The 25188-nt window shown below is 38.9% G+C and overlaps 1 protein-coding gene across 12 annotated transcripts in view; it reads right to left on the bottom strand.

Moving 5' to 3' along the window:
• Nucleotides 1-25188, bottom strand: part of TNRC6A (trinucleotide repeat containing adaptor 6A) — a 223948-nt gene that overhangs the window by 70223 nt on the left and 128537 nt on the right. For 6 of the 12 annotated variants that reach the window (XR_009492855.1, XM_059881569.1, XM_059881572.1 and 3 more), the window contains exon 1: nucleotides 1857-23125. The exons of 1 other annotated variant lie outside the window; for it this stretch is intronic. Coding sequence is in view for 10 of the 11 variants with exons in the window: in XM_059881569.1 (XP_059737552.1) it covers nucleotides 1857-2003 (147 nt within the window). In the remaining variant the exon portion in view is untranslated. 5 more of the 12 variants (XM_059881576.1, XM_059881575.1, XM_015460350.3 and 2 more) reach the window with 2 other exon arrangements.

Raw genomic sequence — 25188 nt, 5'->3', positions numbered from 1 at the left:
GCTCAGACGGTAAAGCATCTGCCTACAATGTGGGAAAGCAGGTAGATCCCTGGGTCGGGAAGATCCTCTGGAAAAGGAAATGGCAACCCACTCCAGTACTCTTGCCTGGAAAATCCCATGGATGGACGAGCGTGGTAGGCTACAGTCCATGGGGTCACAAAGAGTCAGACACGACTGAGCAACTTAACTTTCACTTTCAAGATGTATTTAGCCACTCAATCTAGAACCTAAGGGTCAATCTAAATTACTCCTCCTTCATATCCTTTAAACAAATTTTATGGATGCTTTTAATAGTCCCTTCACTATTATCACAGTCTCTAGTTTCTACCCAACCCAATTCTACACTCGGTCAAGGCTCTAAATACAGTTCTAAAATGGAAAATTTTATGTCACTCTACTAAAACGTCTTTGGTCACCCAATGGTCAAAATGAGGGAAGTGCCAACAGCTATGACCAGCCTCTCCAGTCTCGTCCCCTGACATTTCTACGCTTGGCTCCTTTCCTACCACCCCTTTCAATCAAAACCCATACTTTAACCCATACAAGCTATGGACACTTAATTCTCAGTTACTGCTGGAACCCTTTTCCATTCTGCTCCTCATTCACTTGGTTCATTTCTATTCTAAGAAAAATCCCCTGTCTCTCTACCCCATTTCAGGCTGAATTAAACACTTCTCTCTGTGCTTCAGTAGCTCCCTACCTGCCATAGTTCGGTGCCTGAGTTTTTCCCTACTAAATAATGGGGAGGTAATTCTGTTACTATAGTCTAAATCCAGTTGCTACTACAAAAGGTATTTATTTAAAAATTAAAGTCATAACTTTTCATTAGAATACAAAAATGGAATAGTATCATCTTGGGTCTTTAAGAACGTTTTTAAGGTCCTTGAAATGATATGGTAGGAGACGAATGCCCAGCTCAGTTAACTGTCATCAGCCTCTACTATTAATTTGTAAAAATCTTTACAGCCATCTTTTATTTTTCTGCAATTTGTGTTGCTTTGATTATAGTTTTTAATTAATGTACTGGCTAAAGATTTTTTTTGCAGCAATTAATTATGTCTTAGGCTTATTTTTAAATATCCTTTGATTACAGAAGGATACCATAAGAAACTCTTTTAGGTAATGAAACTTATGTTTCTTGATTATGACAGTGGTGATGATACGACTCTAAGCATGCTTCACAACACAGAACTGTACACCAAGAAGTGAAAATTTTATTGTATGTAAAATCAATATATTATAATAAAAATAAATTTTAAAGTAAAAAACATACATATATACCCTAACAAAACCTGCACATTAAAAAAAAATGAGCCTAGGTACTAAATAAACAGGGAAAAGAAAACTGACACTATTTCCTATTATATTTATTACTACTTCCATTATTATTTCCTATTATGTGTATGTATTACATTATCTTATTTAATTCAACTCTCATTTTACAAAACATAAGGAAACTAAGGCCAGAGAAGCTAAATAAAGTTGAAGGCCACAACCTTCTGTATGCTATGTGGGAGAGCCAGACTTCAACTCCTCTCTAGAAAGCTACAAATTCCATGCTCTTCTCACTATAAAATGATGTTAAGTATCATGAAAACCAGGAACACCTAATTGAAAAATAAAGACCTATGAAAGGACTTACCTTTGAAAAAAATTATTGGAAAGATCAAATAACTATGCATTAAATTATACACACATTACTATTTATGCATTAAATAGTAAAGACATTAAATATTAAAATGAAACACCACTGAAGTTAAAATATTAAATCAAATGCTTTAAGTAATCCAATAAGAGTAATTTCTTTTTAAATCTATATTTGCTTAATATAAGTAATTAGTTTATACATATACTACCTTCTTTTGAGCAGCTTCCTTCTTTTTCTTGTCGTCTTTTTTCTTTTTCTTTTCTTCCATCAACTGTTCTTCTTCTTGCACTAAATCCCTGAACCACACAGTTGCAATTAACTTTCCCAAAATGAATGAATAACAGTAATGTTGCATATAGATTCATTTTCACTCTTATTAGAAGATATGGCAAATTATTCATTTACCATATTCATTAATATAAAACACAACTTTAAACCTCAATCTAAGTATACAGCCACTGAACAGTACTTTTCCTTAGTAAGTAACGAATAGTAGAGCTTTAATGTTATAGTAAGGAAGATAACTTAAAGTTAGCCAATTTTACATTGGCAAACAAACAACTCCCTCCAATTCTAGAATGTAAACAACATCTCATGAGCAGAGTTATCTTGTTTCAGTAGCTAATGGCAACGCCTGGAACCACCCCTCCATCCAACCCTCTCCAGACCAGTATCTGGCGTATTTTCAGCTTTCCTTGCTCTAAAAAGCTTTATACTTCTTTTTTCCCCAAACTTTAAACTTTTAGTTTTGTATTGGGGTACAGCCAATGAACAAGGTTGTGGTAGTTTCAGGTGAACAGTGAAGGGACTCAGCCATACATATACACTTATCCGTTCTCCCCCAAACTCCCCTCCCATCCAGGCTGCCACATAACATGGAGCAGAGTTCCATGTGCTATACAGTAGGTCCTTGTTCATTATCTATTTTGAATACAGCAATGTGTGCATGGCCTTCCCAAATGTCTAACCATCCCTTCCCCTCTGGCAACCATAAGTTCTAAGTCTGTGAGTTTCTTTCTGTTTTTATACCTATTTTTAGAACACAACTTATTCATAAAAAGATGACTTGTATTTTAACATTATACTAATTTCATATCTTATAAACATTCAAAACTATTCTATCAACACTTGGGAAACAATCCATAATGCACTAATACAAGTTTGTTTCAGTTCTGAAAATCAGAAATGTTCACTGGCAATAGAACTCCCGGCTCAGGATTTCAAGATGAACGGGCAACTGTGTTTGTCTCCTCTTTTCTGCTCTCACTCACCAAAATGATAGGAGAAAAGGTAGTAAATCTATTCACAGCTGATGAATAAACAAGAGCAAAGGAAGCTACAATCTAAGAATAAACACAGAGAAGTCTTAAATGGCTGTATGTGCCATCCTCTGGTGCAGCTCCAGAGAGGCTCCAAGATTAGAGCTGGCTGAGCACAAACAAGCATGGAGTAAAGACTGCATAAGGAATAGAAAGGCCCCAACCATTCAACAACTCCCATTGAGTCTGCATTCCTGGATGGCTACACAGCCACAGGTAGCAAACGCATTCAAATTCAGCCTATAACCAAAAAAAAAAACCAAAAAACACTGAAGTAAAGCCCGACAGTCAACACCCTTCATACATACAGGGCTCCCCATCAACACTCCTCCAGCTCTTTCAATGTACAGGGCTCCTGGGTAATGAAATCTACACAAAATTGGAGAAAACATACTCGTTACCTACATTAATTACTCTAGTGTCTACAACCTAAATCTTCATTCATAGTATCAACAGACAACCAAAAATCACAAGACACCTAAGGAAAATCAACACACAAAGGAAAAGTACCTAATTCTGCCCTTGAGGAAGATTTCCAGAGGGTCATTATCAATACCAGGCAGAGATGGTTCAAGGAACAGGAACTAGACACTTGGAAAACTGTAAAATAATTCATTAAGGCTGGAATGCATATGGCAGTGGGGATGCAGTAGAAGATAAAATGAGAAAACACAGACAAATACATGAGAGACTAGAAGGGGTGCTACAGGTACACTCACACTAAGATTACCCAAAACTTAAGCTTAGGGAGTCGGCGAAAAACAAGAGTGACATTATGTAAAACTGATGATAATTTAGTAAAGCTAAGTTTACAACTGCTAAAATCAGAAGCTGGAAGAAGAGGATGATAACTGTTGCTGTCATTCATTTCACTTTGTTCAAAGTAGCACTGTCCTGTGGCTGATCAAGCCAGGTGTAACCATGATTCCCTCTGTAGCATTCTGTGTCAGGGAGGCAATGGAAGTGAGCAAGCTTGCACACTATAGTCCTAGAAGTCAAGGCCTGAGATAGCTACAGCATAAGAGAACAACAAGCACTGTAGTAAACAAAGGCAAATAAATTACATCACTGCATGTTACTCAACCAAAGCTGTTTACTAGCTCTACAGACGTAAACTCTTTCAGCACTAACAAGAAACTGGGGATAAGTTACCATGGGCATCAGTTTCATCACCTTTTTATCAGGCTTCAGTGAAGAATGCTTTCTTAACACATTTGAGTAAGCACTCAATGCCTAGTTAGGAACCCTTCTCACCAGTTCTCAGTGATATCTCGAAGACTGTATTCATTCAACTTTTAAGATATTTAGGGTCACTTATGCAGAAACATCAGGAATCGTTAGCATTTGCTCTTTGTGTTTGCCTGTGAATTGTAGAGAAGTCCTTGTTCTGTAATTTTACTCTATAGGATGCTCCTTTACTATTTACCTGGAATTTTTTTCATCCTTCTCAAACTTCATTTTGAAGACCTTTTGATGACATTAGCAAGTGTTTTGCAGACCAAAAATGACCTCTTTAGTACTTAAAAGATGAACCATTTTTCCTCATGAAAATATTACACCAGAAGCATAAGACAAACAAAAGTTCCTTCAAAACTGTCATTACAACCAACTAACCCTACTTTTCCCACATCTCCTTCAGAAAGCCAACTGGAAAAAACACACACACACACGCGCCCACAACCACCTGTGCCCAAAGACTGACTCCCAGAATTTAAATGCTAACAGAAATTCATTCAAAATATTTGAGTTTATTGTTCACCTTATTTATCAAAAGGAATAAGAGCTGATGCATTTGATAGGTCTACACTGTCCACCATATTTGATACGCACTCCACAAAGAGAACAGTCCAGTCAGCAAAATCATTCTCCCCTTAAAAGTTAGCAGCAGGGCATCTCAAAATGCAAGTTCTGGGTCTAGAAATGAGAACAAGCCTGAGTGATTAGAACGCTACAGTGACTATGCTGGGCACTTTATGGATATTTTCCCATCTGTCACTTTTTTTAAATGTTAGGGATTTCCCTTCTATAGATGAAGAAATTGAAGCTCAGAAAGGTTAAGGGACTTGTCCAAGGTCATACAGCTAGTATGGAGTGGGGTCAGGATTCCAATCTAGGTTCTCAAAGCCATGGTCTTCCCTTTCCCCTACACCCTGCTGCTGCTGCTAAGTCACTTCAGTCGTGTCTGACTCTGTGCAACCCCATAGACAGCAGCCCACCAGGCTCCTCTGTCCCTGGGATTCTCCAGGCAAGAACACTGGAGTGGGCTGCCACTTCCTTCTCCAATGCGTGAAAGTGAAAAGTGAAAGGGAAGTCGCTCAGTCATGCCCGACTCTTAGCGACCCCATGGACTGCAGCCTACCAGGCTCCTCCATCCATGGGATTTTCCAGGCAAGAGTACTGGAGTGGGGTGCCATTGCCTTCTCCGCCCCTACACCCTAATACTTCTCAAAGTCAAGTACCAGCACTCTTTTCAGAAGCAACAGTTTCCTTTAAATGAGTTAAGTGAGACGACATCTCACTTTTTTCTTCAGACTGTGTGCATACACAATTCTTTTATTTCCTTCCACCTTTTGTAAGAACACTTCAAGAAGAATGTATTGGGTTGGTCAAAAAGTTCCTTCAGTTTTTAAGTAAAAGACACATTTTTCATTTCACCAAGAATTTTACTGACCAGTGTATTTACTATTTTGTTCCACTACTTTCTGCCATTTTTCAAGGCAACTTCATAATCCCATCTTCCCAAAACTTTTCTTCTTTTTGAGCAAAGAACTGTTCCAGGTGCCTTTTACAGTCTTCCAGGGAAGTGAAACTTTTTTCATAAAGAGAATTTTGTAAAGACCAAAATAAAAGGAACTTGAAGGTGCAATGTCTGGTGAATATGGCGGATGAGTCAGAACTTCCCAGACAAGTTGTACCTGGTTATCAAAGAAACATGTGGTCTTGTGTTACCCTAATGGAAGATTCTGGGTTTTCTGTTGACTAATTCTGCACACTTTTTGTCAAAAGCTCCTTTCAGTTAGTCTAACTGGGAGCAGTTAGGCTTCCCTGATGGCTCAGAGATAAAAAATCTGCCTGCCAATGCAGGAGATGCAGGTTCAATCACTGGGTTGGAAAGATTCCCTGAAGGAAAGGACAACCTGCTCCAGTATTCTTGCCTGGAAAATCCCATATTCAGGACAGAGGACCCTGGCGGGCAACCATCCATGAAGCTGCAAGAGAGACATGACTTAATGACTAAAACAACAACTGGGAGCAGCACTTGTTGGAATTAATTGCTTGGTTTTCCGAAAGGAGCTCATAATAGAGGACTCCTTTCCAATCCCGCCATAAACAAATCACCTTCTCTGGATGAAGACCAGCCTTTGGTGTGGCTGGTGGTGGTTCATTTTGCTTACCCAATGATCTCTTCCATTCCACATTATTGTACAGTATCCACTTTTCATCGCCCACCACAATTTCTTTTAAAAACAGGACATTTTCATTACGTCTTAAGTAAAGAACCACACGCAGAAATATGGTCAAGGTTTTTTTCACTTAACTTGTGTAGAATCCAAACATCAAATGATTAACACAGTCAAGGTGGTGGGAATGATTTTCAATGCTTGATATGGATATTTTGAGTATATTGGTTATCTCCCACATGGTTATAGCATTGACTGTTCTCAATTTCTTGATTTGATCACCATCAACTTCAACCAGTACTGGAGTGTGGAGCGTCGACCAGTACTGGAGTGTGGAGCGTCGTCCAGTGACAAATTTCCAGCATGAGAAACTTTACAAACCACTCTTGATACATTAGATCAAGCACAGCACCTTCTCCATGCACCGCACAAATCTTTTTTGCATTTCAGTTTTTTACCTTTCTTGAAATAATAAACTATAATATGCTAAAAGCATTGCATTTTCTTCCATCTTCAATATTAAAATGGCTACACAAAACTCACCAATGTTGATAAGTCATTTTTAAAAAATGCACATTGATAGGACAGCTGTCACAACAGACTCTTACAAAACTGTTTCCAATGAAGTTAAAGACAATTAAGAGCTATTAGAACCACTGTATAGGAAACCGAACGAACTTTTGGGCCAACCCCATACTACAGGAAACTCAAAATACTGGAGTTCCAAACACCATGCAAGTATAATCAGGAGTAAGAACAGCCAAAGATTCAATGACAAAGACCGAACAGCCACTGGTTTTAACAAGAGGGGAGCAAACACTGGTGATATTTAAGACAGCAATTTTAGTATTTTTTATTTTGTGAATGTTTGTGGGAGGGCAATGTGGGAGAAACAACTAGTGAAGAGCTAAACGGTCCATGTTTCAGGAGTTCAAGGTTTTTTCTTTTTTTAGAGAGAGAAACATGAAGGTAGCTAAAAAGCTTTCAGAAGTGAGCAATAATGCTTGCCCTTAAAAAAAAAAAAAAAAAACCACTCATGAAAAATTCAAGTTGCCTGACAGTACAAGAGAGGCTATGTATTCATATTCGCCTGTATGTGTATAAAATGACTCTAAAAGAACACCTAAGAAACCAACAGTAACTGGGGGGAGGGGGCAGAAGGAACTAGGCATATGGGGGAAGGGAGCTCTCAACATATAAACCTTTTCATTCAATATTTTAAGTTTCTCAGCAATGTGAGTAAGTATTCAAAAACTTAAATATTAAAAGTTTTCCAGATTAGTATTAAATTTCAATATTTAAACAGTAAAAGGCTGTTCTCTGTTTCTGGTTTGCTGGGAGATCCAGTCATGAGTGCATGCTATATTCTGTTAAAATTCTTTTCTGTCTCTACTGAAATGGTTATAGAATTTCTGACTCTTGATCACTGATATGATTAACTCTGTCGATGGATCTTCTAGTACTGAACCAAGCTTTGCGTTTCCTAGTATAAAGCCAACTCAATACATTTTTTCCAAAATAAACTGCTGGGTTTTCTTTCTAATAAAGGCAAAAAAACCCCATACTAATTTCACTGGTAAAAATGATCAGGGATAATAATATCCAGTGTTGGCAAAAATGAGAAATTAAGAGGCTCTCTCTTATATTAATGCAGAAATTACTATAGCCTTTTGCAGAATATTGTGGTAACAGTTTTAATAATTAAAATTACACATAATCTGAGACTTCCCCAATGGTCCTTCCAGTGGTTAAGAATTCGAGCTTTCACTGCAAGAGTCACAGTTCAATCCCCACTTGGGGGAAGTAAGATCCTCCATGCCATGGGGTGCAGCCAATAAATAAATAAAGTTACACATAATCTAACCAGCCATCCCATGCTTCAGAAGGTATCTTACAGTGATAAAGCACTGGTACACAAGGCCATACGTATATGACCGGAAAACTGAAATGTCCATCAGTAAAGAAATGGCTCTATAATAGCATAGCATATTTGCACTGAAAATAAGTTGACCTGTCTGTTGATTTGAAGGAATGTCCTTAACATTGTTAAATGAAAAAAAGAATTTGTAAAACTGTGAACAGTGTTAGCTCATATTTTTTAAAAGTTGTCTGTTTTGTATACCCTCCTGAACTAGGAACATCAGAGGAACCTCACAACTGAACCACTATTTAAAGGAATTGTTAAGTTTTTAAAAAGAAAACCCCTATTTAAAATATTATGGTACACATGCACTATTTTTGTAAATTAGTACCAAAAATGAATGCTTTTTAAAACACCGTGTCTAGGATTTGCTTTCACTACTCTAGGCTGCACGCCATCCTCCCAAAAATAGGAAAAGAGAAAAAAATGAAACAAGATTGACAAAATGATGACAACTGCTGAAACTGGGTAATGGGTACAGAAAGCTCTTTATTCTGTTCTACTTTTGTGTATGTTTGAAAATTTCCATAATAAAAGACAAAAACAATTACAAGCCTCCACTCAAATGAGTAAGGCAGCAAGGTGGGAGATTAGGACAGATAAAAGGAGATGAGTCTGTGAACCAAGAATCTTGGGAAGACAAAGGGCAAGACAAGTGTCCTTAATGGCAGCAAGTCTAGGATCCACAAGGCCCTTCCTGGACCTGCTCTTCCTGATTCTTCCTGATTGTCAGCTTTCCCTTCATTCCCAACATGAATATCATTCAAAGCAATCACTTCCAAAGGATACTCCTGTAAACTGCTGTTGGACATGAACTAGCAAGGACCTCTGATGAACAACTTGGAAGGATCTGTTAATAGTAAATTTTTAAATGTCACTGATCAATTTCAATAGAAGCCTCTACAAAAGAAAATGTACCAAAACAGATACTGCAAAATAGACCAAAATAGACTAAAAACCAATCAACAGGGGAAAGTTAAACCATAATGTACTCAAATCATGAAACATTACACATTAGTTTTTTTTGTTTTTTTACAGGAGGGGAGTTACAGACTTCCATGGTGTGCAGGAAAGAGTTATGATTAGCACAGCAGGTTGAGACCACTATCCTGAGAAAGGACTGCAAGACTAGCTCCTGCCTGGGGTCAAGGTACTTGCATTTCAGGGAGGTTCCCACCAATCCCAAATCAACATACAAGCAACACAGTTTTGCTAAAAGCCTACTTTGTTTTTGGCGGTGGGGAATTTTGGTACATACTAGGCAGAAGGTACCTACAATTGTTGTTCACTATTGTTGCTCAGTCGTCAGTCGTGTCTGACTCTTTGCAACCCCATGACTTTTTTTAAGGGGCTGGCTGTAGATGGTACCTACACAATCAGCCCCTAAAAAATAACCCTACGCACTGAATTTCTAATGAGCTTTCCTGGTAGACACTTAACACATGTTGTCATAATTTGATGCTAGAGAAATTAACCACATTCTGTGTGACATCACAGGGACAGAAATCTTGGAAGCTTGCTCCTAGTTTCCTCTGGATTTTGACCACTGTGCCTTTTCCCTTTACGGATTTTGTTTTGTATACTTTCATTCTTATGATTCACAGCCATGAGAATGACTATGTGCTGAATCCTGTGAGCCTTCCTAGTGAACTGTTAAAACTGAAGGTGACATTGGGGATCCCCCAACAAACATGGCTTTACAGAAAGATCTCGAAGACACACCACTGAGTTGGAAAAAAAAAGTCAAGGTCCAGTTCAGTGTATATCATTTGTTAGAAAATCAAAAAGAAAATCCCATTTTAAAAAGTGCATATCCACAGCATAGCAAAGAAGCAGACCTTCAAGGTACCTGGATGATCTGACTCTCTCCATCCACAATTATTAATTAACAACCCACACAATGTTTAATCAATAAATCAGTAAGGATGTGCTTGGGGATTCCTGTAAGTCAAGCAGTCTGCTGTGTACTAGGAGAACTCAAGTAGAATTCATCATTTTTAAACTATAATTTTGTAGGAACAACAACTGAACACGCCTGAAATATGGAAACAAGAAATCATCTGGTAGAGGCTATAAGCAAGTTTAGAAAAACAAGACATGCGTATGAGCTCTTACAGTTACAGCTAAGGAAAGCTTCAGGGAAAAGTAAGAAGTTGATCTGGGTCTTAAAGAAAAGTCAAGATTTCTACAGAGCCAGAGAGGGGCTTTTTCAGGCAAGGAAGCACAAAAGGGCATGGACACAGCAAAGCACGGAGACCTACTAGCACGGCAATATCCAGAGCCAGTACTGACTGGGGGAGAAAAGGGGAGAAAAAGCACTGGGTAAAAGCAGCAAACAAACCTGCAGAACAGGGTGAAAAGACTGTTGCAGTAATCCAAGTAGAAGTGCAATGTCCTGAACCATGATGGTGGCAAGTGGAAATGAAAAGCAAAGAAGAAATCCAAGGTAATGACAAGAAACTGAAACAGCTGACAATATCAATAAGATTGACGAGAGATAGGCTTATGACAACTCTAGACTGTAGAAAGCAAAAATTTCTAAATAGAAGCTCTGCTGTTAGAAATGATAATACAGAAGTGATAAAAGGTGAAAGTCACTCAGTCACGTCCGACTCTGCAACCCCATGGATATACAGTCCATGGAATTCTCCAGGTCAGAATACTGCAGTGGGTAGCCTTTCCCTTTTTCAGGGGATCTCCACAACCCAGGGATCAAACCCAGGTCTCCCAACTGCATTACCAGCTGAGTCACAAGGGAAATAGAAAATAGAGGGAACTTTCCATAGCACCCAACTAGCCTATCAGTCACAAATCACTGTAAGGCAGGTCATCTTCACACAGAAGCCAACTGTATGCCACCAATTAGTTATGAAAATAATTTCACATCTTCTGCCAAAAATGTTGTTCACCTACTTTTTCCCTTACTCTGTTTTTCCCTTACTCTGTTTTCTCCCAGCCTTTCCCTATCTGCTCATCAGCCTTTCCTTTCTCCCTCCTTCTGTACTCCTACATCTAAATTAATCACCAAAGCCAGCCTAGTACCACATAACAGGAAGTTGCTAGTAACCTACAAAGCTGTATAATTTCACCAGCTAGTAGAGACAGAAACTGAATTAAGAGTGGTCAGATTTTCAAAAATGCAGCCTTGATATGAAAAATACAGGATAAAAATGAAGTTTTTGTTTTTGAAAATAAGCAAAGTGTTAGTCGCCCAGTCGTGTTCAACTCTTGTGATCCCCACTGACTGCAGCCCACCGGGCTCCTCTGTCCATGAAATTCTCCAGGCAGTAATACTGGAGTGGACAGCCATTCCCTTCTCTAGGGGATCTTCCTAACCCAGGGAACAAACCAGGTCTCCTACATTACAGGCTGATTATTATTTACCATCCGAGGCACCAGGGAAGCCCAACATAAGGAAGACTAGTACTTATTTGGAAATAGAAAAGGGGTTAGGGAACAAAAGTATCAGAGAAGGTACTAATCAATGAGATAACACGAGAGAAGCTTGTTTACAGTCACAAGCAGTAGCTCAAGTCATTAAATAATATTGATACATCCACAAAATGCAACACTATGCTGCTATAAAACACGTAAGAAGGTCTCCGTGTGTGACATGAAAGGATCTGGATGGTATACAGTTAACTGGGAACAAAAATGTTCAGTATACTACCTTCCATGTTGAAAGTAGGGGGGAGATACATTTCCCCATGTGCTTGTATTTGCAAAAAGGAATTCTAGAAGCACACACACAGAGAAACTAATAAAAATACATATTTGTGACAGAAATATGTGGAGAAAAAGAGGACAAAAGTCAGGGTAGCAGCAATACTGTATATTTCTATATTGCATTTGATTTTGAACTATAAAGCACAGTTCAAAGTCAGCATATCTTCCTTTTAAGAATGAAGAGAAAAATAGGATATGATGAGGTAGCCATGAAGATCCCAATCATACATAGTTTGGAACTCCTAAAGAAGTAGGAAGCTGAGCTTGAAAGGGGGTTTCTACTGGCCTCATAATCTGAGCAATAAAATAATACTAGTAAAGGATTATAAGGATTACAGCACAAGACAATGGTAAAGCCCAACCCAAAATCTGGTTTGCTAAACAACTCTCCTAAATCCACTCCTCTTTTGAGGCTTAATTTAATTACTAGTTCCTTCATAATTCCTTCCAACTCATACAAAACTCACTCTTGACCTCTGATTAAACAATACTCTTTTTCTAATTATTTCAGATGTTAATCTCACTCTTCCAAATAGAACTAATTACTGCTCTGGGAACAAAAACCAGCTCTACTTGCACCGTACTCCAATTAAATACCAATTCCTGCTTTTACTAACACTATAAACCTATCCACCACCACGCATGCAATCTTCCCACTCTTTCTTCTACCCACATTCTACTTCTTTAAGGACCAGTTTAAATCCAATCTATTCAAGCAAGCATTTCCTGGGCAGCACAGCATGTGGTTAAGAGCTCTGGCTCTGAACCTAAAAGAGAAGCGGGTTTAAATGTCAACTCCACTACCGACCTGTATAAGCAACTTGTTTAATTTCTCTAAAGCCTCCATCTCGTTTATAAGAGGTCTTAAATGCTACCTCCCTCAGAGGTGTCTTGTGAAGATTAGGTAATGCAGAGGAAGTGCTTAAGAGATGCACGTCAGTGTATACTGAACATCAGCCACAAGGGACTAGGTACAGAACCCCGCACGAAGTTAATGTTAGTATACAAGGAAGCCTGTGACCAAAGACAAGACCGCATACAGGAGAAAACAGAAACAGCACACCTCCTGGAATGGTTTACTTCAGGAAGACAAGCGGTAACAAGTGTTGGCGAGACACGGAGAAAAGGGGAACCCCTGAACACTGTTGGTGGGAATGTAAACTGGTGCAGCTACTATGGAAAACAGTATGGAGGTTCCTCAAAAAATTAAAAAGACAACTACTAATGATCCAGCAATCTCACTTCTGGATATATATTCAAGAGAAATGAAAACAGGGTATCAAAAAAGATACCTGCATTCCTATGTTTACTGCAGCTTTATTCACAATAACCAAGACAGAGAAACCACCTAAGTCCATCAATGAATGAAGATGCTGTATATACATACAAAGGAGTATCATTCAGCCTTGAGAAAGAATTCTGCCATTTGCAACAACATGGATATGAACCTTAAGGGCATTATGCTAAGTAAAATTAGTTCGAGAAAGACAAATACTGTATGACTATCACATACATGTGGACTCCAAAAAAACCAAACTTGTGGTTACTAGTGACCAGGGGATAGGAAAATTGAGATGCTGTTAAACAGGACTTCCAACTAAAGGGAGTAATAAATTTGCAAATAAGGGGAATAAATTCTGGAAATCTAATGCACAGAATAGTGATTACTGCCATTGATACTGTGTTTTATGTTTCAAAGTTGCCAAGAGACTGGGTTTTAGATGTTCTCACCACAAAAAAGAAACGATAATTATGTGACCTGAGAGAGATGCCAGCTAATACTTCTGTGGTAATCCTGCTGGAATACAGCAGACCCCTGAACAAGGCAGGGATTACAGGCACAGACCCTATGCAGTCGAAAGCTGCATGTAACTTTACAGTTGGCCCTTCAAACCCACAGTTCCACATCAACAGGTTCAACCAACCACAGATCATGTAATACAGTACTATGTATTTAGTGAAGAAAAAAAAATTTACAGATAAGCAGGACCATACAGTTCAAACTCACATTTCTCGAGGGTCAACATGTATATAAATATTTCAAACCAGCAAGTTGTACATATTAAACTTGCACAAAGTCAGATGTCAATTATATCTCAATAACACACACACACAGGTATGTACTAACTGAGAAAAGAAAATGGAATCGACTTTGTTAATCATACCTTAATAAAACTGGAAAAGTAACTTCCCTGGTGGTCTAAAAGTTAAGAATCCGCCTGCTAATGCAGGGGACACAGGTTAAAGCCCTGGTGTGTGAAGATCCCAGATGCCTTGAAGCAAATAAGCCAATGGGCTACAACTACTGGGCCTGTGCTCCAGAGCCCATGCTCTGCAAACAGAGACGCCCACACAGCACAATTAGACAGCAGCCTCCTCACTGCAACTAGAGAAAACCTGAGCATAGCAACCAAGACCCAGTGCAATGAAAAGTAATAAAATGTTTTTAAAAACTGGAAAAAAATTAAAAAGGAAAAATGGCACTGGATATATAGAAACAATTATTAATGCACAGTTCAGAATGAGGCAGATGCCAAAGCAAACAGTTCAAGATTCCAGATTTCAGACCAGACCACACCAGCTATCGAAAGACATTAAGATGTCACAAGAAGAGAAAAAACTACAGATCAATAACCCTTGTGACCACCAACTCAAAAATCCTCAACAGATGACTAATAAATCGAATCTAGCAACATATAATGGGAACTATATGCTATGCCCAAGTGAGACTTATCCCAGGGATGCAAAGCTGGTTTAACATACAAAAATCAACGTAATATAACATTGACAGAACAAAGGATAAGACAACATGATCTCAACAGATACAGAAAAAGCATCTGACAAAATCCAACACCCTTTCAAGACAAGACAAAAATGTTCACACCAGGAATAGAATGGAACTTCAATAATTTGATAAAGTCCATAGTTCACATTGTTCTTAATGGTTAAGACTGAATGCTTTTTCTCTAAGATGAAACAAGACAAAGATGTTCACTTTTACCACTCCTATTCAACATTTTCCCGTAGGTTCTAGTTAGGAAAATAAGGCAAGAAAAATAAGTGGGGGAGGAGGCTCAAGAGGAAGGGAATATATATATATATATAAAATTATGACTAATTTGAGTTGCTGTATGGCAGAGACCATCACAACACTGTAAAGCAATTATCCTTCAATAAAAAAAGAAAATAAAAAGAAATAAAAGGCATTAAGATTGGAAAGGAAATTATATAAATGAGTTCACCAAAGCTGCAGGATATAGAATCAACATACAAAAATCAATTGCATGACATGCTACAACAGGTATGAACCTTGAGAATATTCTGCTAAGTGAAGTCAATCACAAAAGGACAAACACTGTGATTCCACGCACGTGTTACCTGGAGCAGTCAGATTCACTGAGACACAAAGTAGATGGTGGTTCCCAAGGGTGGAGGGGAGGAGAGAACGGGGCTTATTGTTTAGCAGGTGCAGAGTCTGTTCTGCAAGATGAAGTTATGGCGGGGAATGGTGACAGTGGAGCAACATTATCAATGTGCTTAATTTCACTGAAATATACACTCGAAAATGTTTAAGAAATAATAGCAAATGAAACAACTTACAAAGGATTAATCTCCAAAATATGCAAGCAGCTCATGTAGCTCAATACCAGAAAAACAAACAACCCAATCAAAAAGAGGGAGAAAACCTAAACAGACATTTTCCCAAAGACATACAGATGGCTAACAAACACACGAAAAAATGCTCGATATCGCTCATTACTAGAGAAATGCAAATCAAAACTACAATGAGGTATCACCTCACACCGTCAGAACGGCCAACATCAAAAAATCTACAAACAATAAATGCTGGACAGGGTGTAGAGAAAATGGAACCCTTTTACACAGCTGGTAGAAAGGTAAATTGATACTGCAACTATGGAGAACAGTATGGAGATTCTTTAAAACAAAACTAGGATTAAAACTACCCTATGACTCACCAATTCCACTACTGGACATCTACCCTGTGTGTGTGTCTGTCGCTCGGCCGTGTCCGGCTCTTTGCGACACCATGAACTGCAGCCCGCCAGGCTCAGGTTCCTCGTCCATGGAAACTGCCGGGCAAGAATACTGCAGTGAGTCGCCATTTCCTTTTCCACCATATACCCTGAGAAAACCACAACTGAAAAAGACACATGGTCCCCAGCGTTCACTGCAGCACTATTTACAACAGCTAGGACATGGAAGCAACCTAGATGTCCATCAACAGGTGAGTGGATAAAGAAGCTATAGTACCTATATGCAATGGAATACTGCTGCTGCTGCTAAGTCGCTTCAGTCGTGTCCGACTCTGTGCGACCCCAGAGACGGCAGCCCACCAGGCTGCCCCGTCCCCGGGATTCTCCAGGCAAGAACACTGGAGTGGGTTGCCATTTCCTTCTCCAATGCAGGAATACTACTTAGCCATTAAAAGGAATGCATCTGAGTCAGTTCTAATGAGGTGGATGAACCTAAAGCCTATTAAAAAAGAGTGAAGTCAGAAAGAGAAAGACATATCATACATTAATGCATAGATATGGAAATCTAGAAAGATGATACTTTCTAGAAGTACTGATGAAGCTGATGAAGCTACGTGTAGGGCGGCAATGGAGATGCAGACATAGAGAACAGGCTTGTGGACACAGTGGGGGAAGGAGAGGGTGGGATAATCTGAGAGTGGCATGGGAACATATCTATTCCTGTATGTAAACAGATAGCCAGCAGGAATTTGCTATGACACAGGGAGCTCAAAGCAGTGCTCTGTGACAACCTAAAGGGGTGGGATGGGGTGGGTAGGTTCAAGAGGGAGGGGGCATATGTACATCTATGGCTGTGACTCATGTTGATGTATGGCAGAAAGCAACACTATATTATAAAGCAATTATCCTCCAATTAGAGATAAATAAAAATTTTAAAATAGTTTAAGACAGCAAACTGGCTGTACCAAAATTTTAAATTTCTGTGCTTCAGAGGACATCAAGAATGTGAAAAGGCAACCCACAGAATGGGAGAAAGTATTTGTAAATCATTAATCCAATAAAGGACTTGCATCTAGAACATATAAAGAACTCTTGACAACTCAACAATAAAATATAACCAAATTTAAAATGGGCACAGAATTTGAATAGACATTTCTCCAAATCAAATACACAAATGGTCAGTAAGCATATGAAAAGATGTGCAGCGTTATCAGTCATTATAGAAACGCAAATCAAAATCACAATGAGATACCACTCACATCGGTGAGGACGTGGAGAAAATCAAATACACTGCTGTTAGAAATGGAAAATGGGTGCAGCTGCTTTGGAAAGGCTTGGTGGTCCCTCAGAAAGTTAAAACATAGAACACATGCCTTGAAATTCCACCCCAAGGTGCATCCCCAAGAGAACTGAAAACACACGTCCACACAAACACTTGTAAATGAATGGTCACAGCATCATTATTCATCATAGCCCAAAAGTGGATGCAACCTTAAGGCCCACCAACCAGTGAATGGATAAACCCAATGTGGTATAGCTACACAATGGATTATTTTTTGCCCATAAAAAGAATGGAGTGCTGATACATGCCACAACATGCATGAACTGTAAAAACATGCTTAGTGAAACAAGCAAGACAAAAGGTCACGATTCCATTTATACAAAATGTCCAGAATAGGCAAAACCATACAGACAGAGTATAGACTAGTGGTTTGCCAGAGGCCAGAGGTGGGGTGAAGGGGGAGTGATCAATAGTAAGTATGGGTTATTTTTTGAGGGGTGGGGGGAGGGGGGTATAAAAAATGTTCTGGAATTAGGGAGCTGTGATGATTGCACAATTCTGCAAATAAACTAAACCAATGAATCATACACTTTAAAAGGGTGAACTTTATGCTATGTCAAAGTGTTAGAAAAAAATTTTTTTGAGGGAGAAATTGAAGAAGACATTCAGAGAAGGAGGAACTGAGGACAGAGCAAGAGGTAGAAGGGATAAAGCTAAAAAGATAAGCTTAGCACAGACTAGAGTTTGGGCTTCAATTCCAGAGTCATTAGAGAAGCGGTGGAAGTTTCTAAGTGACAGGCTGAGAATTGCAGCTTGAGCATGATTAACTTGCAGCAATGTAGAGAAGGCACATTTTACATTCCCTTCTAGCTTTTCACAGTGAGATTCTCACTTATGTGCCTCACATCATCTAGGGACTCACAAGTAGAATATTAAGTGAAACATATTTCTCTGACATCCTTGCACGGTCAATTAACAGCAACAAACAGAGATTTGCTCAGTTGTGTCTGACTCTTTGTGACCCCATAGACTGAGGACCCCAACAGGCTCCTCTGTTCATGGGATTCTCCAGCCAAGAATCCTGGAGTGGGTTGCCATTCTCTTCTCCAGGGGATCTTCCCGACCCATGGATCAAACCTGGGTCTCCCGCACTGCAGGCATATTCTTTACTGTCTGAGCCACCGGGGAAGCCCCTGACACGGTGAAGTAATGCTTAAAACACATTTAAAATCAGTGCATATTTCACACCACACAGCACTATGTTCTACTGTTTTATGGGGATACTCCAAAAGAGTAAGAGAAAAGAGAGACCAAAGTCAACAAAGCACAGATGTCAAAATTGTAAAAAATATTCAGTATCACTGCAGCAAGCCGTTCAATCAATGCTGGCTGACTCAAAATTACTAGTAAGAACAGCAAAACAAATGACTTGGTTTCATCGTGTTTGTTTTTATACAAAATCTAATCAATTGATGTTTGCAGAAAATATCTTGTAAGGTTCAAAGTATAAAATTCCTTAACCAAGTTTCAATCTGTTTTGAACATTCCATTTGAAACGGGAAGTCAGCTGAGTCATGGTCACACAACACACTAAAATTCAAAATGCCTTTTCCCTGTTAAAAGAGTAGAAACACTAGGATTTCTGCTTCATAACCATCTCACACAGAGTATGCAATTCAAGACCACCTTGATAGGACATTTAAACTATATAGTTGGGCTCCCAAAGCCCAAGTTCCAAATTCAGATTCAATTAACCAAGGATCAGAAAAAATTCCAGAAAGTTCTAAAAAGCAAAACCTGAATAGCTATACATGGGCAAATGTTCAGATAGCATTTACACTGTATTTACAACTATTTACATAATATTTACATTGAATAAAGTATTATAAGTAATCTAAAAGATGATTTAAATATAAGGGAGAAAGTGTGTAAGTTATATGCAAACACTATGCTATTTTATATGAGGAATCTGAGCATCTCTGGATTTTGGAATGGGCTGGGCTGGGGGTTTTGGAACCAACTCCCTGAGGGTCAACTCTTTTATTTTCACATTGTTGCTGTTTGAGGTTTTTTTTTTTAAGAGAAACTATGCCTTAGTCAAATGTTACTTTCTCTTTTTTAAATCTTAAAAATCTCTTTATTCACATTATTCAGCTCCTCTATCATACTCCCTATGATACAATGTTTCTTAGTATTTGGGGAGCCACAGCCTTTGAAGTATTCTAAGGATTTTTTTAAAGCACACATTCAGTTTTTTGAACTATTTCCTACCATCTGTGGTCCCTGCGGAATTCAAGATGAGAGACTGTTGCAGTGCCACAATGCCACTCTAATTTCAACAGGGGCGTTCTTTTGAAGAAAGCATATCACAAGCCCAGCCCAAGGTTTCATTTTCTTACCTGGGTTATCAGTTTATTACAGGTGAAAAGCCAAAAACACACAACGTTTATGTCTAACAATAAAAGAAGTTCTCTTCAGAATAACCTTTCAAAAAAGTTGCAATCATTACAGTTGGCCAATTTAAAAAAGACTTGTAATTATTGTAACCTCAACTATTTAAAATTATACCTCAGCTTCAACTAATTGTTTGGCACATCCTAAAATGAAAAACAAAACAAAACAAAACACTGAGTTAGTGTAAAGGTAAAAGTACTGGGTAAACCTTCAGTTAATTTCCTTCCGAGTGGTGGGGAGGGCACCTGATGGGAGGCACTGACAACGAACACGTCACCTACGTGACACTGCGGCCAAAAAGGTCCAACCTGAACCTAATCGTACAGAAACCACAGGACAAATCCAAACTCAAGTCCACAGAAACAACTAGTCCGGACTATACCAAAATGTCAGTCACTAACGGGGAAGAAATGGATGAAGAACTGCTCCTGATGGAAGGAAATGAAGACAACTAAATGCAACCCTGGATTAAGGAACTGAGAAAAAAGAAGACAAGACATTATTAGGACAACTGGGAAAATCTGAATATGAACCAAATAGTACTGTAACAAAGCTAAACCTCTCCAACTGTGATCTATTTGATTGCTGTTACACAGAATGCCCTTGGTTTTTATTTAGGGGTGATGGCATGATAAAACCAATGTGGCAAAATACTAGTACCTGGTAAACCTAGGTGGAGATACAAATGTTCACTGCACTCTTCTTGCTACTTTAATCAAGATTAGGATGATTTTTAAAAATTTTTAAATGGGAGGACATTTTCTTGATTTTGAGTGAGAGACATCATAAGTTAACCTAAGCAGAACATATACAGCCATATTTAAGTCTTTCCAACTGTGGGCAATACTTTTGAGACTGTCATGAAACGGAGCTGTAAAGGACGGTAATTTATACTCACAGATTTATTTCAGATACCAAAATTCAAAAGAGGTTACAGAATGGTACTCAGGTTTTTTAATGTTTATATTTAAAATTTCCATAGAGGGTTGTTACACACATTAAAATTAAGCTTACCTTTTACGATTCATTTATTCTACCAACTGATGTACCACATAGCTTCCAAATAAAGCTAGAAAGAAACCTATCAATATGAAATTGTTGGCCTACAAAGCACATCACAGGAAAGCAACACAAAAATTGAACAAAATCAGAAGCTTCTCCCCCCAAATAAAGTTGGGTGAATTCCAAGAGCACCCTATCTAGGAAGTTCACACCTGCTTTCTCTAGTCTTTTCTTAGTTAGCACATCCCAGGTAAAGGTGTCTCAGATAAAAACATTCCAGGTTAGATGCTACATTATACAGTATGCAAAATCTTTAACAACTTCTCTCATGTGATGGCATTTAATGGTTGGTTTTAGGGGCGGGGGGGGGGGGAATCAGCATAACATAAAGCATGTAACTTCTACTTCAGATAACACACATTAGTAAAATGGTCACAAAATAGTCTATTGAGGTAATTATTCTATTTTCAGAAAGAAAGAAGAAACCCAAGTTACCTTTTTTCCTATTGTGCAATATAAAATACTGCCTAGCCTGAAATACCCTAGAGTCAAAAGGTCTGTCTGAATCCCAGATTTGTCACTTTAGAGACTATAACCTTGACCACAGCTTTCTCACTTGTGAAATGAAGGGATCCAAATATTAGCTGGTGTTATGGTCTAGATCTAAATACGCAATGATTTTATCATTTTGGCTTCCTATACATATAATTTACAAAATTTAATTTATATATGTACTTTATATACATATTTATATATGAATTTACTTTATATACACACACATATACTTACTTTTTAATGTTAGATACATTGAATTAGAAGGGATTTTTTTTTTTAAACCATAAACTGTAATTTATCATCTTTTTTCCCCAAACCTCGATGTCTGTTCTCACCTTTATTTTATTCAGAGGCTGAGTCAATCTCCCCTCCACCCAAGACGGAGACCCCTGTATATTTAGTGGATTTTTTTTTTTTTAATTTAGCTGCATCAGGTCTTCGTTGTGGTGCACAGGTTCTAGAGCTCGAAGGCTCAACAGCTGCTGCCCATGGGTTGAGCTGTCTCAAAGCACATAGGCTCTTAGTTTCCCAACCAGGGATTGATCCCAACTCTCCCACACTTGATGGCAGATTCCTGACCACTGGATGGGCAGGCAAGTCCCAAGACTCCTGCAGTTCCAAGACTCCTCTCACAACTAATTCCAGTAAGTAGGTGCCAACCCTCAGATTCAACATCTGAGTAATCACACTCCTGCTTTTCTACTACCACTTTAATTCAGGTCGTCCTCACCTCTTGCCCAGATCACTAGTTATCATTTTTCTATCCTATCACCACCCTACCTAAAAGCTTCGTAGTAGCTTCCCACAATGTAAGATTTATGCAAAATATCCTCCACCGGATATTCAGGAAACTCTACCCCTGCCCCCACCCTTACACGCCAATGCAACTCAACTACTTACTGCTGTTTCAAATTGCCTATACTTTCTGGATGTCGTACCTTTATTTCTGCTGTTGTTCCTACACTGCCTTTTTCTCTGCCTTCTAAAATGGATTCCATTCTTTAAAATTTAGTTTCAGTGGTGATCTCCCGTATCTAGACATTACATTACACATTTGTCTTTTGAATGCCAGGATACTGACAAAAAGTGACAACTTTAATGGCCGACAGTAAATTAAGAGAGTTGACCTCATGTGGGCAACCAAACTTATCCACTGTGCCAATTTTATTTAACTGGCTCTGGCTACCTGGCACTCTGTCTTCAGGGTTTGCAGCTTAGCAGAGGAAAAGGAGAATGGCAATAAGACTTCCGTCCTTCATTCAGAGACTGGAGGAGTTTCCCAACAAGGGGTCTACACAGTGGGAATTTGGAGTCCCAGGGTATTACAAAAGATATTTAATGCTTACAGATTTAATGTTAAAAATCCAAATGTTTGGTTATATTCAGGAAACATGAAGATCTAGAACAGTGGGGGTGATTTCACCCGAGGGGACCTCTGGTGGTATCTTAAGGCGTTTTTTGACTGTCACACCTGAGAGAGTATTTCCGGCCAAGGCTGCTACACATCCCGTAGTACACAGGGCAGACTTCAAAACAAATGATCTGGTCAAAATGTCAACAGTGGGTCTACTGGTTAAGAGTCCGAGCTTCCAGTGCAGGGGGCATAGGTCTGATCCCTGGTCAGGGGACTAGGATCCCACGTGCCTCGTGGCACAGCCAAAAAAGAGGTCAACAGTGCCCAGGATGAGAAACTCTTATCTAGGAGTGCTGCCTGTATATGTGGGTTCTGCCTCTCCAAAGAGACTTTCACGTTTTTTGGAAGTGAAGAACCATGCCTCTTGCAAGGCAACACAATATAGCCCAAAGCGTAACATCTCCTGCAGTTTACCAGTGGTGTGGCCTCCTGGAAGTTACTTAACCTCTTTGTGCATCAAAGTCTTCACCTGTAAAACAGAGACCGAGATCCTGAAAGCACCTACCTCAGAGAGTTCCAGGATCAGATGAGTCGATGTAAGATCTTCAAAGTGTGCCAGGCAGACAGAAAACACCCACTAAATTCAGCTGCTGCCGTTCTGAACTTCCCTAGTGCCTAGCCTTGCATTTGGAACATCTAAGATGGGCAAGAAATGTTTACTAACTGAATATAGGATAATGCCTTCCTGGGGAGGCACAAATTGGTAAAGACAAATATACTCTCCTTATTTGGAAAAAAGGAAGCACAGCGCTGAGGATGGAGTTGAAAGGAAGCATCTGCCCACCTAATCTTCTCTCCCTCCTCAGAAAACTTTTAACCTTTAGGAAATGTTCCCCTCGCACAGGGACCTTGGTACACAGTGGCCTGTAACATCCTTTATATTTGTTTTTCCTTTTCATTCCTTCTGACCAGCTGAAGATCTTGGAATTTATGAATGGAATGGTATCTTCTTTTGACCCTCGCACCATTAGCCTGGTGGTAGTTATTCGTGTGCCCATTACAGCCTTCCTCCGACAATGCACATGGAGTCTGTGGCCAGGGACAACACTTGACTCCTTTTTATAAAACCCAAGGGGCCTAACAGACCTTGGCAACTGGCAGGCCCAAACCTCTCCCTTTACAGATTAGGAAGAGAGAGGCTAAGTGATTTGCCTAGAGTCAAGGTCATATTGTTAAGTGACAAAGCTGGGATTCAAACTCTGATACACAGCTGATACAGACTCCAAGTTCCATCCAACTTGTAATAGCGTATAGAAATTATACCTGTGGTAGAGACAGTTTTTAATTACGTCCCAGAAAACCTCCACAGAAATTATACTGATAGTTACCTGACAAAGCAAAAACAGAAATAGACGAACACTCAAAGCTCCCTTCTGAAAGTGTATCTTAAAAACTCAACCTGTTTAATTGTTTCATATCTTAACGTTAATAGCTTCTAACAAGACTTAAATATCCGGTTATTTAGTCAGGCTTAATTTCCTTTAAATGATTGTGTAATTATTTTGAATAACAGAATATCTCTTATTTGTTAAACCAATGACGACCATCCTTCACTGACTGAACAGATTCTTTAATGACCAGTTTAACAAATTAATATCTATATAACCCCAAAGACCAGCAATTTGAAATGATTCTATATGCTGAAAATACATTCAGATGATTTGAATTGTGAATGTTAAGACCTCAATACAAACACAAAACTTACAATCACCAAGCACAAACTACATTAAGACCTGAGACAGACAATTTTTATTTTATTTCGTTCAAGTAAAAGCTGCTCACTGATTAGGCTAATCTAGAAGTTTCTCTCAGTGTCCCAATATGATGCAAAAGAAAACGGCGAAAAAGAAAGGAAAAGACTGTAAGACCAGAAAATGAATGTGAAAAAGAGTTAAATGCCTTGATGCTTAAGCAATTACAGCTCAATAAAGCTCCACATTTTCATAGGGGCATCGTTTAAAAAACAAAAAAAGCCCTTTGTGGTGATGATTTAAGTTACCAGTGCAAAAGCACTCAGGTCCAAAAGGAGTGAGAACCACTTACTGGGAACAGATTTTTAATTATTTTACCACCTGATAAAAGGAGCACACGCCGAACGTAGGTATAAATGTATTTTCAAAAGAAAACAAAACGCAGTCTATGCTCGGTAAAGTTCAAGGGCAAAACTGTTTCCAGTGCAACAGAATCCGCCTGACTACAATGTGTGTGTGTGTGTGGGGGGGGGGGGGGGGGGGCGAAGACATAGTATCTTTTTATAAAGGCAACAATTTGAGTTACAAAGTAATAACGGGGAAGCCAAAACAGTTTGACAGCCCGCCATAAGGGCCGCCTCAATCATGAGTCACACAATGCCTGCAACCATTTACAATAGTAATTAATGCACAAGTCCCCTAATTAAATTCTAAAAGGGTGAGAATGCTTTAACTAAGTTTACAAGAATTGCTTTTCGCTGTTTTTTGCCACCCCCACCC

Source organism: Bos taurus, chromosome 25, assembly GCF_002263795.3.
Source record: "Bos taurus isolate L1 Dominette 01449 registration number 42190680 breed Hereford chromosome 25, ARS-UCD2.0, whole genome shotgun sequence".
Classification (NCBI taxonomy): Eukaryota; Metazoa; Chordata; class Mammalia; order Artiodactyla; family Bovidae; genus Bos; species Bos taurus.
Note: the sequence above shows the minus strand (reverse complement) of the source record. Positions and strands in the feature narration are given on the sequence as shown.